The 13,963-nt window shown below is 45.4% G+C and overlaps 1 protein-coding gene across 2 annotated transcripts in view; it reads right to left on the bottom strand.

The window, feature by feature from the left end:
- LOC118368087 (actin-histidine N-methyltransferase-like) overlaps window positions 1–13,963 on the bottom strand; it is a 60,349-nt gene that overhangs the window by 17,658 nt on the left and 28,728 nt on the right. For both annotated transcript variants that reach the window (XM_052496654.1, XM_052496653.1), the window contains exons 7-9: window positions 3,711–3,769; window positions 2,626–2,740; window positions 718–792 (exon numbers count right to left, since the gene is read on the bottom strand). In XM_052496654.1, the coding sequence (XP_052352614.1) occupies window positions 718–792; window positions 2,626–2,740; window positions 3,711–3,769 (249 nt within the window). The remainder of the gene's footprint in view (window positions 1–717; window positions 793–2,625; window positions 2,741–3,710; window positions 3,770–13,963) is intronic.

Raw genomic sequence — 13,963 nt, forward strand, 5'->3', positions numbered from 1 at the left:
TGTAGCTCAGTTGGTAGAGCATGGCGCTTGTAACGCCAGGGTAGTGGGTTCGATCCCCGGGACCACCCATACGTAGAATGTATGCACACATGACTGTAAGTCGCTTTGGATAAAAGCGTCTGCTAAATGGCATATATTATATTATTATTATATTATTATTATATGGCCTTCTCCCTGACATAACATGAACACCAGTCAACCAGTCTGTCAAGGCCTCTCAGAGGTGAACATAACGTCACCCCTACAACACAACGTGTTACTCAGGCCAGAGACTGAATCAATTACAGAGTATGGCTTTACAGACAGCTTGAGCTTTCAGGAGTGTGTTTGACTTGTACAGCTGCCTATCAAGCTCGAGTTCATTCAAATGGCAGAATACAATTGAACTCTGAACTGTGTGATGGACAACAAATAATACATAGGAAACAAACAAAAGAAGATAGATGCAACATTCATTTAGGGAACTGTTGTGGCTGTTGTTAAAAGTAACCCAGATGGAGGGAGTTGACAGTTGATTTAGAATCAACTGCCTTTTGATTGACATACATGATGCAATCAGATCCTACACAACCCAACATGATGTATAGTTCAAATAAGTCATGGCCCATAGGGAAGGGTCCTCTTGTTTCTGTAGCATGAGGCCGCTTGGTGTACATGTACACCCCTGGACAATTTGTATAGTAGCTAAAGAGTCCATGCTACCCTGACCCGACTCACCTGTTCATTCTCTTTGTAGTCCTGCAGAGCCACACACTCACACCGGTCATCCTCCAGGTTGTAACCAGTGGTGATCTGAACAACACACAAACTGTAATTCATCCATTCACTGATTGATTTGAACCAGTCCTTGATTCACTTCAATTAGGTTTTTCCAAAAGTCACTAATCAAACATATTTACAAATCAAAACACACTGTACAGTCAAAATAAATAGAGTAGTTATACTTTAGAGCTGCAGTGAATTCTGGGAGCTTCTTCACTGACTGACTGGCGATACAATTTGCAGCACATTTATTTTATAATACATGACCAGCTTCTCTCCTAGTATTAAAAGAGCTGTATATCCATCATCCATTCCTTTAATAACAAGACTAACCAACAAAATAAGAACATTTATTTAAAAACATGAATGTATTAGTTAAGCATAAATAATCAAGGTCTGTATCAATACAGATACTTCCCCAGATGCTGAGTTAGTGAGAGGTTTCCACAAATAGGCAGAAATGAAGGACATTGAATGAACCTATACAATTATCACCAGTGAGAATAACAACATACTCAAGGAACTGGAGCTAAAGAACAGCAATAAAATGTGGAAATATGTTGGAAGTTGTAACCTATTTTTATTAAACAAACACCAAGGGAATATACAGAAAGACATTTCAGTCTTTAAATTACTTGTTTCAGCAATGTATCGGGTCTTCACAAAAACATATCTAATTTGAGGGGTGTAAATGCAGTTAACATGCATACTAAAGGAGGGGATATTATTGCTCTGTTACAATCAGTCACTAAACACAATCAAAGCCAAATGATTCAAATAAGTAGATGCCCATGAGATAAGCGTAATCAACTGAGGAAAACGCAGTGTGTGGTTTCTCTCAAATCTATAATTATTTTTCGGAATAATTTAGAACCTTTCAAATAGTGGGAAGTGTGCAGTAGTGTAATAGGCATGCTTCAGCCATGCAATAGACATGCTTCAGCCATGCTTCAGCCATGCAATAGGAATGCTTCAGCCATGCAATAGACATGCTTCAGCCATGCTTCAGCCATGCAATAGGCATGCTTCAGCCATGCAATAGGCATGCTTCAGCCATGCAATAGACATGCTTCAGCCATGCTTCAGCCATGCAATAGACATGCTTCAGCCATGCTTCAGCCATGCAATAGACATGCTTCAGCCATGCTTCAGCCATGCAATAGCCATGCTTCAGCCATGCAATAGACATGCTTCAGGCATGCTTCAGCCATGCTTCAGGCATGCTTCAGCCATGCAATAGACATGCTTCAGGCATGCTTCAGCCATGCAATAGGCATGCTTCAGCCATGCAATAAGCATGCTTCAGCCATGCAATAGGCATGCTTCAGCCATGCAATAGGCATGCTTCAGCCATGCAATAGGCATGCTTCAGCCATGCAATAGGCATGCTTCAGCCATGCAATAGGCATGCTTCAGCCATGCAATAGGCATGCTTCAGCCATGCAATAGGCATGCTTCAGCCATGCAATAGGCATGCTTCAGCCATGCAATAGGCATGCTTCAGCCATGCAATAGGCATGCTTCAGCCATGCAATAGGCATGCTTCAGCCATGCAATAGGCATGCTTCAGCAATGCAATAGGCATGCTTCAGCCATGCAATAGACATGCTTCAGCCATGCAATAGACATGCTTCAGCCATGCAATAGGCATGCTTCAGCCATGCAATAGGCATGCTTCAGCCATGCAATAGGCATGCTTCAGCCATGCAATAGGCATGCTTCAGCCATGCAATAGACATGCTTCAGCCATGCAATAGGCATGCTTCAGCCATGCAATAGGCATGCTTCAGCCATGCAATAGGCATGTTTCAGCCATGCAATAGTGATCTAATACGTATGTAGTAGGGTGTTTGTAGTACTCACCAGGCCGTTGGTATGGTTACACATGTCCCAGAGAGGGATGAGGGCAAGGGTGACACGGCTACCGTCTTCTGTAGGGATCTGGTTCTGACGGGTCATCACTGAAGAAACCGCCCATCTATAGGGATTAACGGTCACGGTAAACCAATCATCAATCAGCAACAAGATTCACTTTTCATGGACTAGCCAATCATAACAAGGACCCTGTGTTTTTCCAGACCACGTGTCCTGAGCAGGGAAAACTGAGGACCCCAATTATAGCCTTGTGTTTTTGGAAATTCAACTAGTTCCCAAGACAAGTGGCTTCAACCACATCAGATAGTAAACCTTGCTACTATCCATGTTCCCATCCAAACATTTACCTGACGCATGGAAAAAAGTCACCACCGGGCTGATGAAAACATGAAATGCTGGTCACAATTTGATAAATGCAGACAGAAAATGTGTTCGTTCGACGCGGTGGGATCTTTTTGTGTTGGCAAAATAAATGAGAGAAATGGAGGTGGAAATGTTGATATACTGTATTAACCATCATATCGACAGAAAACCTTTTAACTTGTATTTTTACATTCGGTACATAGGAATTTAATGGCAAAAGTCATTTTTATGTGCACTATTTCATCACACACAGCCTTTTACCAGTTTGATGGAAACATCTCTGGTGGGAAAATGTGCATATTGTTTTATGCAGATCACAATGTACACACAGGGGAGGTGGAGGAAAGCCATTTAAAAAGCAGGCCGACAGAAACACACACACCCACACCAACACACACAGGAGAGGTGGAGGAAAGCCATTTAAAAAGCAGGCCGACAGAAACACACACACCCACACCAACACACACAGGGGAGGTGGAGGAAAGCCATTTAAAAAGCAGGCCGACAGAAACACACACACCCACACCAACACACACAGGGGTGGAGGAAAGCCATTTAAAAAGCAGGCCGACAGAAACACACACAGGAGAGGTGGAGGAAAGCCATTTAAAAAGCAGGCCGACAGAAACACACACACCCACACCAACACACACAGGAGAGGTGGAGGAAAGCCATTTAAAAAGCAGGCCGACAGAAACACACACACCAACCTGTAGTCGTCGAACGTAAAGGCATCCTTCAAGGGCAGTTTACTGGTGGTCAGATGAGTCTGGAAATTGGAGAGAGAAGAAAAGATGGAGAGAAATGGAGTGAGGAGGGAAAGAAAGGGATAGATGGAGAGAGAAGAAAAGAGAAGAAACACAAAACAAAGAGAGAAGAAACACAAAACAGTGAAATGTCATCATGCTGCTGCCAAACATCCTAAAAAAAGTGTGTGAAATGTCATCATGCTGCTGCCTAACATCCTAAAAACAGTGTGGAAAATGTCATCATGCTGCTGCCTAACATCCTAAAAACAGTGTATGTTAGCGTTTGTGTGTGTTAGCGTCTGCGGTGTGAGGATTAGGGTGGCGTTAGCCCCCCATACATCACTGTCAACGTAATGTGTTGTGCCCAGCAGACGTCATCAATTTGGGTGACAGAGAACCACCAGTGCCACAGAAATCTACATTTAAAGCCCCACACTGGACACCTCCAAGGGCTCATTTCCAACCTAGCAGGAGGTAGAGGTGGAGGGAGAGGACTAGTACAATACGCAGCTAGAAAGAGATATAGGTGGGGGGAGATAAGGGTGTGGTGGAGGGGGGAACGCGGGATAAGTAGAGATGGAGAGAGAGAGCAGAGCACCTGTGCTTCCCCAACATGCAAAGTGAGCTGCAGCAAAAAGACTCCAGTTCAGTAGGAAGGAACCCACAGGAAGACACGTAACCAAGGCTCTCTCCACAGTAAGACACGTAACGAAGGCTCTCTCCACAGTAAGACACGTAACCAAGGCTCTCTCCACAGTAAGACACGTAACCAAGGCTCTCTCCACAGTAAGACACGTAACCAAGGCTCTCTCCACAGTAAGACACGTAACCAAGGCTCTCTCCACAGTAAGACACGTAACCAAGGCTCTCTCCACAGTAAGACACGTAACCAAGGCTCTCTCCACAGTAAGACACGTAACCAAGGCTCTCTCCACAGTAAGACACGTAACCAAGGCTCTCTCCACAGTAAGACACGTAACCAAGGCTCTCTCCACAGTAAGACACGTAACCAAGGCTCTCTCCACAGTAAGACACGTAACCAAGGCTCTCTCCACAGTAAGACACGTAACCAAGGCTCTCTCCACAGTAAGACACGTAACCAAGGCTCTCTCCACAGTAAGACACGTAACCAAGGCTCTCTCCACAGTAAGACACGTAACCAAGGCTCTCTCCACAGTAAGACACGTAACCAAGGCTCTCTCCACAGTAAGACATGTAACCAAGGCTCTCTCCACAGGAAGACACGTAACCAAGGCTCTCTCCACAGGAAGACACGTAACCAAGGCTCTCTCCACAGTAAGACACGTAACCAAGGCTCTCTCCACAGTAAGACACGTAACCAAGGCTCTCTCCACAGTAAGACACGTAACCAAGGCTCTCTCCACAGTAAGACACGTAACCAAGGCTCTCTCCACAGTAAGACACGTAACCAAGGCTCTCTCCACAGGAAGACATGTAACCAAGGCTCTCTCCACAGGAAGACACGTAACCAAGGCTCTCTCCACAGGAAGACACGTAACCAAGGCTCTCTCCACAGGAAGACACATAACCAAGGCTCTCTCCACAGGAAGACACGTAACCAAGGCTCTCTCCACAGGAAGAAACGTAACCAAGGCTCTCTCCACAGGAAGACACGTAACCTAGGCTCTCTCCACAGGAAGACACGTAACCAAGGCTCTCTCCACAGGAAGACACGTAACCTAGGCTCTCTCCACAGTAAGACACGTAACCAATGCTCTCTCCACAGGAAGACACGTAACCAAGGCTCTCTCCACAGTAAGACACGTAACCAAGGCTCTCTCCACAGTAAGACACGTAACCAAGGCTCTCTCCACAGGAAGACACGTAACCAAGGCTCTCTCCACAGGAAGACACGTAACCAAGGCTCTCTCCACAGTAAGACACATAACCAAGGCTCTCTCCACAGTAAGACACGTAACCTAGGCTCTCTCCACAGTAAGACACGTAACCAAGGCTCTCTCCACAGTAAGACACGTAACCAAGGCTCTCTCCACAGTAAGACACGTAGCCAAGGCTCTCTCCACAGTAAGACACGTAACCAAGGCTCTCTCCACAGTAAGACACGTAACCAAGGCTCTCTCCACAGTAAGACACGTAACCAAGGCTCTCTCCACAGTAAGACACGTAACCACGGCTCTCTCCACAGTAAGACACGTAACCACGGCTCTCTCGTTGTTACACACACAGAGAACGGTATTTAGCTAGGGCTGTGGTGGTAAGGTTATAAAAGCAAGTGGTCACATTTCACCCCCTGAGTGGATGGCTGGGTGTGTGTGTGTGTGTGTGTGTGTGTGTAATAGAGACAGTCTGGCAGTGACACTGATTTATCCCAACAGTAAAGTGAGGAGAATCACACTCACAGGGCCAACCCTAACCTACTCCCCTCAACACCCACATGTTTCACCTGACACAACCTACTAGTTACAACCTACAACCTACTAGTAGTTAAATATAAGTTACTACTTTAACTCTTTGACATATGTCCACTTAAATGACAGGGTGTCCCCAAATATTGAAGACAGGGGATGGAATAATACCCCAGGTAGACTGCAGCCTCCTCCCTCCCCCTGGTTTTGACAGAGAAGAAGTGGTAGTGGGATGGAGGAGCAGCGTTGAGCCTCGTCCTGCTCTGCTCTGACAGCCATTAAAAGATAAGCGTCTAGATCCTAGTGGGAGAGGTGTAGTGTCGACGTGGAGCCCAGCAGCCAGGTCTGATCCTGGGCTGGGCCCTGCCTGCTACCAGCCTGTGGAAGGTTAGACAGATACCTGGAGCTCCTCAGAGAGGAAAGGGAAGGTTAGACCGATACCTGGAGCTCCTCAGAGAGGAAAGGGAAGGTTAGACAGATACCTGGAGCTCCTCAGAGAGGAAAGGGAAGGTTAGACAGATACCTGGAGCTCCTCAGAGAGGAAAGGGAAGGTTAGACAGATACCTGGAGCTCCTCAGAGAGGAAAGGGAAGGTTAGACAGATACCTGGAGCTCCTCAGAGAGGAAAGGGAAGGTTAGACAGATACCTGGAGCTCCTCAGAGAGGAAAGGGAAGGTTAGACAGATACCTGGAGCTCCTCAGAGAGGAAAGGGAAGGTTAGACAGATACCTGGAGCTCCTCAGAGAGGAAAGGGAAGGTTAGACAGATACCTGGAGCTCCTCAGAGAGGAAAGGGAAGGTTAGACAGATACCTGGAGCTCCTCAGAGAGGAAAGGGAAGGTTAGACAGATACCTGGAGCTCCTCAGAGAGGAAAGGGAAGGTTAGACAGATACCTGGAGCTCCTCAGAGAGGAAAGGGAAGGTTAGACAGATACCTGGAGCTCCTCAGAGAGGACATGAAAATGATACCACTGGGACACACACAAAAAAAATTCTCATCACACCATGCGCCACAAACACACACATTCCAAGGTTACTTTGCATTGGTTTGCTGCATACTGAGGTCACCTTATGAGGTCCACACATTCAGCTTCTGGATACTCAAACACACACAGTTACAAACTCATACAGTCCCATTGGAAGGAAGAGGCACTCTTCCTTCCAATGGGTCTACTTCAGATGGCCTGCTACACTCACTGGGTTCTACTTCAGATGGCCTGCTACACTCACTGGGATCTACTTCAGATGGCCTGCTACACTCACTGGGTTCTACTTCAGATGGCCTGCTACACTCACTGGGTTCTACTTCAGATGGCCTGCTACTCTCACTGGGTTCTACTTCAGATGGCCTGCTACTCTCACTGAGTTCTACTTCAGATGGCCTGCTACACTCACTGGGTTCTACTTCAGATGGCCTGCTACTCTCACTGGGTTCTACTTCAGATGGCCTGCTACTCTCACTGGGTTCTACTTCAGATGGCCTGCTACTACTGGGTTCTACTTCAGATGGCCTGCTACTCTCACTGGGTTCTACTTCAGATGGCCTGCTACTCTCACTGGGTTCTACTTCAGATGGCCTGCTACTGAGTTCTACTTCAGATGGCCTGCTACACTCACTGGGTTCTACTTCAGATGGCCTGCTACTCTCACTGGGTTCTACTTCAGATGGCCTGCTACTCTCACTGGGTTCTACTTCAGATGGCCTGCTACTCTCACTGGGTTCTACTTCAGATGGCCTGCTACTCTCACTGGGTTCTACTTCAGATGGCCTGCTACACTCACTGGGTTCTACTTCAGATGGCCTGCTACTCTCACTGAGTTCTACTTCAGATGGCCTGCTACTCTCACTGAGTTCTACTTCAGATGGCCTGCTACACTCACTGGGTTCTACTTCAGATGGCCTGCTACTCTCACTGGGTTCTACTTCAGATGGCCTGCTACACTCACTGGGTTCTACTTCAGATGGCCTGCTACTCTCACTGGGTTCTACTTCAGATGGCCTGCTACACTCACTGGGTTCTACTTCAGATGGCCTGCTACTCTCACTGGGTTCTACTTCAGACGGCCTGCTACACTCACTGGGTTCTACTTCAGATGGCCTGCTACTCTCACTGGGTTCTACTTCAGATGGCCTGCTACTCTCACTGGGTTTTACTTCAGATGGCCTGCTACTCTCACTGAGTTCTACTTCAGATGGCCTGCTACACTCACTGGGTTCTACTTCAGATGGCCTGCTACTCTCACTGGGTTCTACTTCAGATGGCCTGCTACACTCACTGGGTTCTACTTCAGATGGCCTGCTACTCTCACTGGGTTCTACTTCAGATGGCCTGCTACTCTCACTGGGTTCTACTTCAGATGGCCTGCTACTCTCACTGGGTTCTACTTCAGATGGCCTGCTACTCTCACTGGGTTCTACTTCAGATGGCCTGCTACTCTCACTGGGTTCTACTTCAGATGGCCTGCTACACTCACTGGGTTCTACTTCAGATGGCCTGCTACACTCACTGGGTTCTACTTCAGATGGCCTGCTACACTCACTGGGTTCTACTTCAGATGGCCTGCTACTCTCACTGAGTTCTACTTCAGATGGCCTGCTACACTCACTGGGTTCTACTTCAGATGGCCTGCTACACTCACTGGGTTCTACTTCAGATGGCCTGCTACTCTCACTGAGTTCTACTTCAGATGGCCTGCTACACTCACTGGGTTCTACTTCAGATGGCCTGCTACTCTCACTGGGTTCTACTTCAGATGGCCTGCTACTCTCACTGGGTTCTACTTCAGATGGCCTGCTACTCTCACTGGGTTCTACTTCAGATGGCCTGCTACTCTCACTGGGTTCTACTTCAGATGGCCTGCTACACTCACTGGGTTCTACTTCAGATGGCCTGCTACTCTCACTGGGTTCTACTTCAGATGGCCTGCTACACTCACTGGGTTCTACTTCAGATGGCCTGCTACTCTCACTGGGTTCTACTTCAGATGGCCTGCTACACTCACTGGGTTCTACTTCAGATGGCCTGCTACTCTCACTGGGTTCTACTTCAGATGGCCTGCTACTCTCACTGAGTTATACTTCAGATGGCCTGCTACACTCACTGGGTTCTACTGATGGCCTTCTCTCACTGGGTTCTACTTCAGATGGCCTGCTACTTCAGATGGCCTGCACTGGGTTCTACTTCAGATGGCCTGCTACTCTCACTGGGTTCTACTTCAGATGGCCTGCTACTCTCACTGAGTTCTACTTCAGATGGCCTCTACACTCACTGGGTTCTACTTCAGATGGCCTGCTACACTCACTGGGTTCTACTTCAGATGGCCTGCTACACTCACTGGGTTCTACTTCAGATGGCCTGCTACTCTCACTGAGTTCTACTTCAGATGGCCTGCTACACTTACTGAGTTCTACTTCAGATGGCCTGCTACTCTCACTGGGTTCTACTTCAGATGGCATGCTACTCTCACTGGGTTCTACTTCAGATGGCCTGCTACTCTCACTGGGTTCTACTTCAGATGGCCTGCTACTCTCACTGGGTTCTACTTCCCAGATGGCCTGCTACCTCACTGAGTTCTACTTCAGATGGCCTGCTTGACTCACTGGGTTCTACTTCAGATGGCCTGCTAGGGTTCTACTTCAGATGGCCTGCTACACTCACTGGGTTCATTAGATGGCCTGCTACTCTCACTGAGTTCTACTGATGGCCTGCTACACTTACTGAGTTCTACTTCAGATGGCCTGCTACACTCACTGGGTTCTACTTCAGATGGCCTGCTACTCTCACTGGGTTCTACTTCAGATGGCCTGCTACCACTGGGTTCTACTTCAGATGGCCTGTACAGGGTTCTACTTCAGATGGCCTGCTACACTCACTCAACAGCCTATCCCATCCCACCTTCACAGGGACAACATGAATATCTATAGGAGGAGACACATGCATTAAAAACCACTGACTGACTCATCTAACACAAGAGGACTGTGCCACCCGCCTTGGAAAAGAGAGAGAGAGGCTGACAATGACAGTAGTCATTACATTGAGACCGGCTCCCAACCTGAGCAGAGGACATGACAGAGGAAAGAAGGAGGGGGGTTCAAAAAGATGGAGGGATGAGAGAGGAGAAGTAGAGGAGAACAAAAGGAGAGAGCAAGAAAGAGCAAAGATGTGAGAGGGAGTGTGGAGAGGGGGAGGGGCTGAGAGGAGATGTAGTGAAGAAGAGGGGAAATATGGACAGTACACACACCTTTCACAAACACGCCCTCTAAAGAATACATCGCTCAAATCAACCCAGAAGGAGAGTTCAACTACAACACCATGGCCATGAGGCTTCCAACACATCTTCATTAGAACATTGTGGAATATTACTGATGCTGCTGGAACCACCACTCACCTTCTATTTTATTATCATTACCAGTTTTTTTTCTCCTTATGGTTGCTTATTGAGTCTTTGGTTTAAAGCTACAGTATATAACACTTATTATATAATTATTAATAATGTGATGTTATCAGTATTATTACATGGTAACAGACACCCAACTATACCTATAACTCACTATTACCATCTGGTGGGCATTGGTGGTACTGTCTTTTCAGAGACTGGCCACCTGCTGTCTGTCAAGGCAACAAAACAGCACATTTCTGTCAAGTAGCACCCATTTTATGATTCACTCTTCTGCTTAATTCAGTCAATTGTATGAAAGCAAATATTGCAGGGACAAAAGCAACTAAAATGCTTCACCTAGATAGCAGGGATTGGCATGAGTACTCAAGTTCCCCATTCAAGGTTAATATTAAGAGTAATTAGCAAGTGAAATGTACGATCCCTGACAAAAATAAAAGGATATCTTAGACATGTTTACTTTTTGTAGACTATGTGAAATACATTGAAAATATGTTTAAAATGACATGCCTTAAATATGGTTTGATGAATGGATACTAGCAAGGACTAGTAATAAACCATCTTGTTCAACTGAGAACTAACATTTAATCAAAAAACATGTCAACACACACAAGTCCAGATCAACCAAGAGACAATGACAAACATTAACTATTGCCATCATGAATATTTCATATTTAATGTCTTGACAGTAATGTGAATGTTGTTTTCTCTTCCCTAATTGACAGTTATTTGATGACTGAGTCAGACACACAAAGCATCCCAGAAAAAAACTACATGAAAATCATTTGATGACAGAATCAGACACACAAAGCATCCCAACTAAAGAATGTGAAAATAATTGAGAAAAATATATATATTTTTATTTCTCCTTCTTTGATAAAGAGACTAGAGAACCTAGAGTAGTCTAGTCTCTGTCCCAAATGGCACCCTACTCAATACATAGTGTATACATTTTGACTAGAGCCCTATGGCTCGAATGCACTATATAGGGAGTAGGGTTGCATTTAGGACGCATCCCTAGTCTTCATTGGTTTGATCAAAGGGAAAGCAAGCATGTCAGTTAATAACTTCAAATTAGCATACTGGGAGAGAGATTTGCATCACAATTTGTCTTGCGTTTCTTCTAAATCATAATAAAATGTAATCACATTGTCTCTCCGTTTTCCTGACTGAAGGTACAGCTACCTACCTACAGATAAACTGGACATTTCAAACTAAATAGCTATGGAGAGTAGAGGTACTGGCATCAATTCCTAAGAAAAGCACCGTTAGCCATTTAACCATTGTGAATGTTCTATCTATGAAGCCTTTATAATACGATGCTGCTCTCAATGAGATTTGAGTCATATTTTGCTTGGGAACCTTGTGAAAGATTAAATGTGAATAAATATCAATGTTGTATTGTGGTAAATAGTACACATCTACAAACACCGTATCCCAAATGGCACCCTATATAGTAACTTCTTTTCACCAGAGCCCCATGGACCCGTCTCAAAATTAGTGCACGACAGTATATAAGGAATAGCAAAAGTAGTGCACTATATAGGATGTATCCACCGATCACACAGGAGTGGTCTTCAGTTCAGACCAGTGGTATTAAAGTTGTAGGGGAACAGCAGTGGGATAGGCTAAACAAATATTTTTAGGATTTTTTTAGGAACAACAAATTAAGAGTACAGATTATTGTATGGAACAATATATAAACGTTTTTGAGAAAGATCATTTGAAGAAAACATTTTTTGTTTAGTAAATGTATTTATTGGTTTATTTTCATTCTGATAAGAGATTAAAATGTTTTTTATTTTTAAGGTTGTGTCATTAGATTTGGGGTCGGGTCACGAGAAATTGTTGTGAAAAAAAAATGGGATCCCCAGAAATTCTGGCAGAAAAACATTAGGTCCCCGCTGAGTTTGAATACCACTGGTTCAGACTGTAAGAGGTGAAAAGCTCCCCCTGTTGGTTACTGTGGTATTTAAAAGACAAGTTCCCTGACACTTTCTATGTTACTGGCAGCTTATCAGGCCTTCTGAAATTGGGTGCAAGAGGCCATTCTGCAGCTGCTCTCCTCATCTCCCTACAGCTGGAAACCTCTTAAAACCTGATCCCTCTCGCTAAGCACGCCTCGAAGCACACCACACATTGACAGATAGGTGGATGGGCAGAGACGGAGTGATGGAAGGACGAGGAAGAGGGGCCAGAGAAAGACAGAACAGAGAGAGAGAAGGAGTCCTGACTTTTAACACGAGCCAAATGAACCCAGCCCAGAGATTTACTCTATACCTGGCTTCAAGGTGAATGTTCTACAGCTGAGTCTTTAAGGAGATAAATCAACTTACCATACCAGGCTTTAGAACTGAGGATTTGACCATACAGTCCCTAAGAACTGGCCTCTGAAACGGGCCAATCAGTGTAATTTTGTAAATACCGGATCTCTATGGCAAGACACTTCATTGATCCAAGTGTCGTCAAAATCGGGCAAGTGCTGTCAGATATCTAGTGTGACTAACATACGAATGGACGGAACGAGACAGATCCACATTCCCCTCCCCAGTTTCATCGTCGCGGAGGACAATGAATACTGTCTGGCACAAAAACATACCACAGAAATAATGAAATCACCTCTACTCCTCAGTCTGCCCATGGAAAAGACACACTTCAGACTACTTAAGGGGAAAAAACACATCTATACTCCAGTCTATCCATGGAAAACACACATCTATACTCCAGTCTATCCATGGAAAACACACATCTATACTCCAGTCTATCCATGGAAAACACACATCTATACTCCAGTCTATCCATGGAAAACACACATCTATACTCCAGTCTATCCATGGAAAACACACATCTATACTCCAGTCTATCCATGGAAAACACACATCTATACTCCAGTCTATCCATTGAAAACACACACACACACACACACACACACACACACACACACACACACACACACACACGATTGTCTGTTTCACATACCCGTGACAAACATGTTTCAGGATTTTTGCAAAGTCAGCAGCACCTCATATTGTGCAAAACCTGTGCAGACAGACAGCATCGCGTCCTTTCTGCTCACAATGTTTTGCAATCTGTTCAGGGTAGTGTTGAATTAATATTTGGTTGTAGATGCAATGAAACGCAGCTATTACTATAAAATACCAAATTACTTTGTAAGGACATGACTTTGTAGGGACAGAGCACTACCACTCACCTGGATGACTTTGTAGGGACAGAGCACTACCACTCACCTGGATGACTTTGTAGGGACAGAGCACTACCACTCACCTGGATGACTTTGTAGGGACAGAGCACTACCACTCACCTGGATGACTTTGTAGGGACAGAGCACTACCACTCACCTGGATGACTTTGTAGGGACAGAGCACTACCACTCACCTGGATGACTTTGTAGGGACAGAGCACTACCACTC

Source organism: Oncorhynchus keta, chromosome 35 (genome assembly GCF_023373465.1).
Source record: "Oncorhynchus keta strain PuntledgeMale-10-30-2019 chromosome 35, Oket_V2, whole genome shotgun sequence".
NCBI lineage: Eukaryota > Metazoa > Chordata > Actinopteri > Salmoniformes > Salmonidae > Oncorhynchus > Oncorhynchus keta.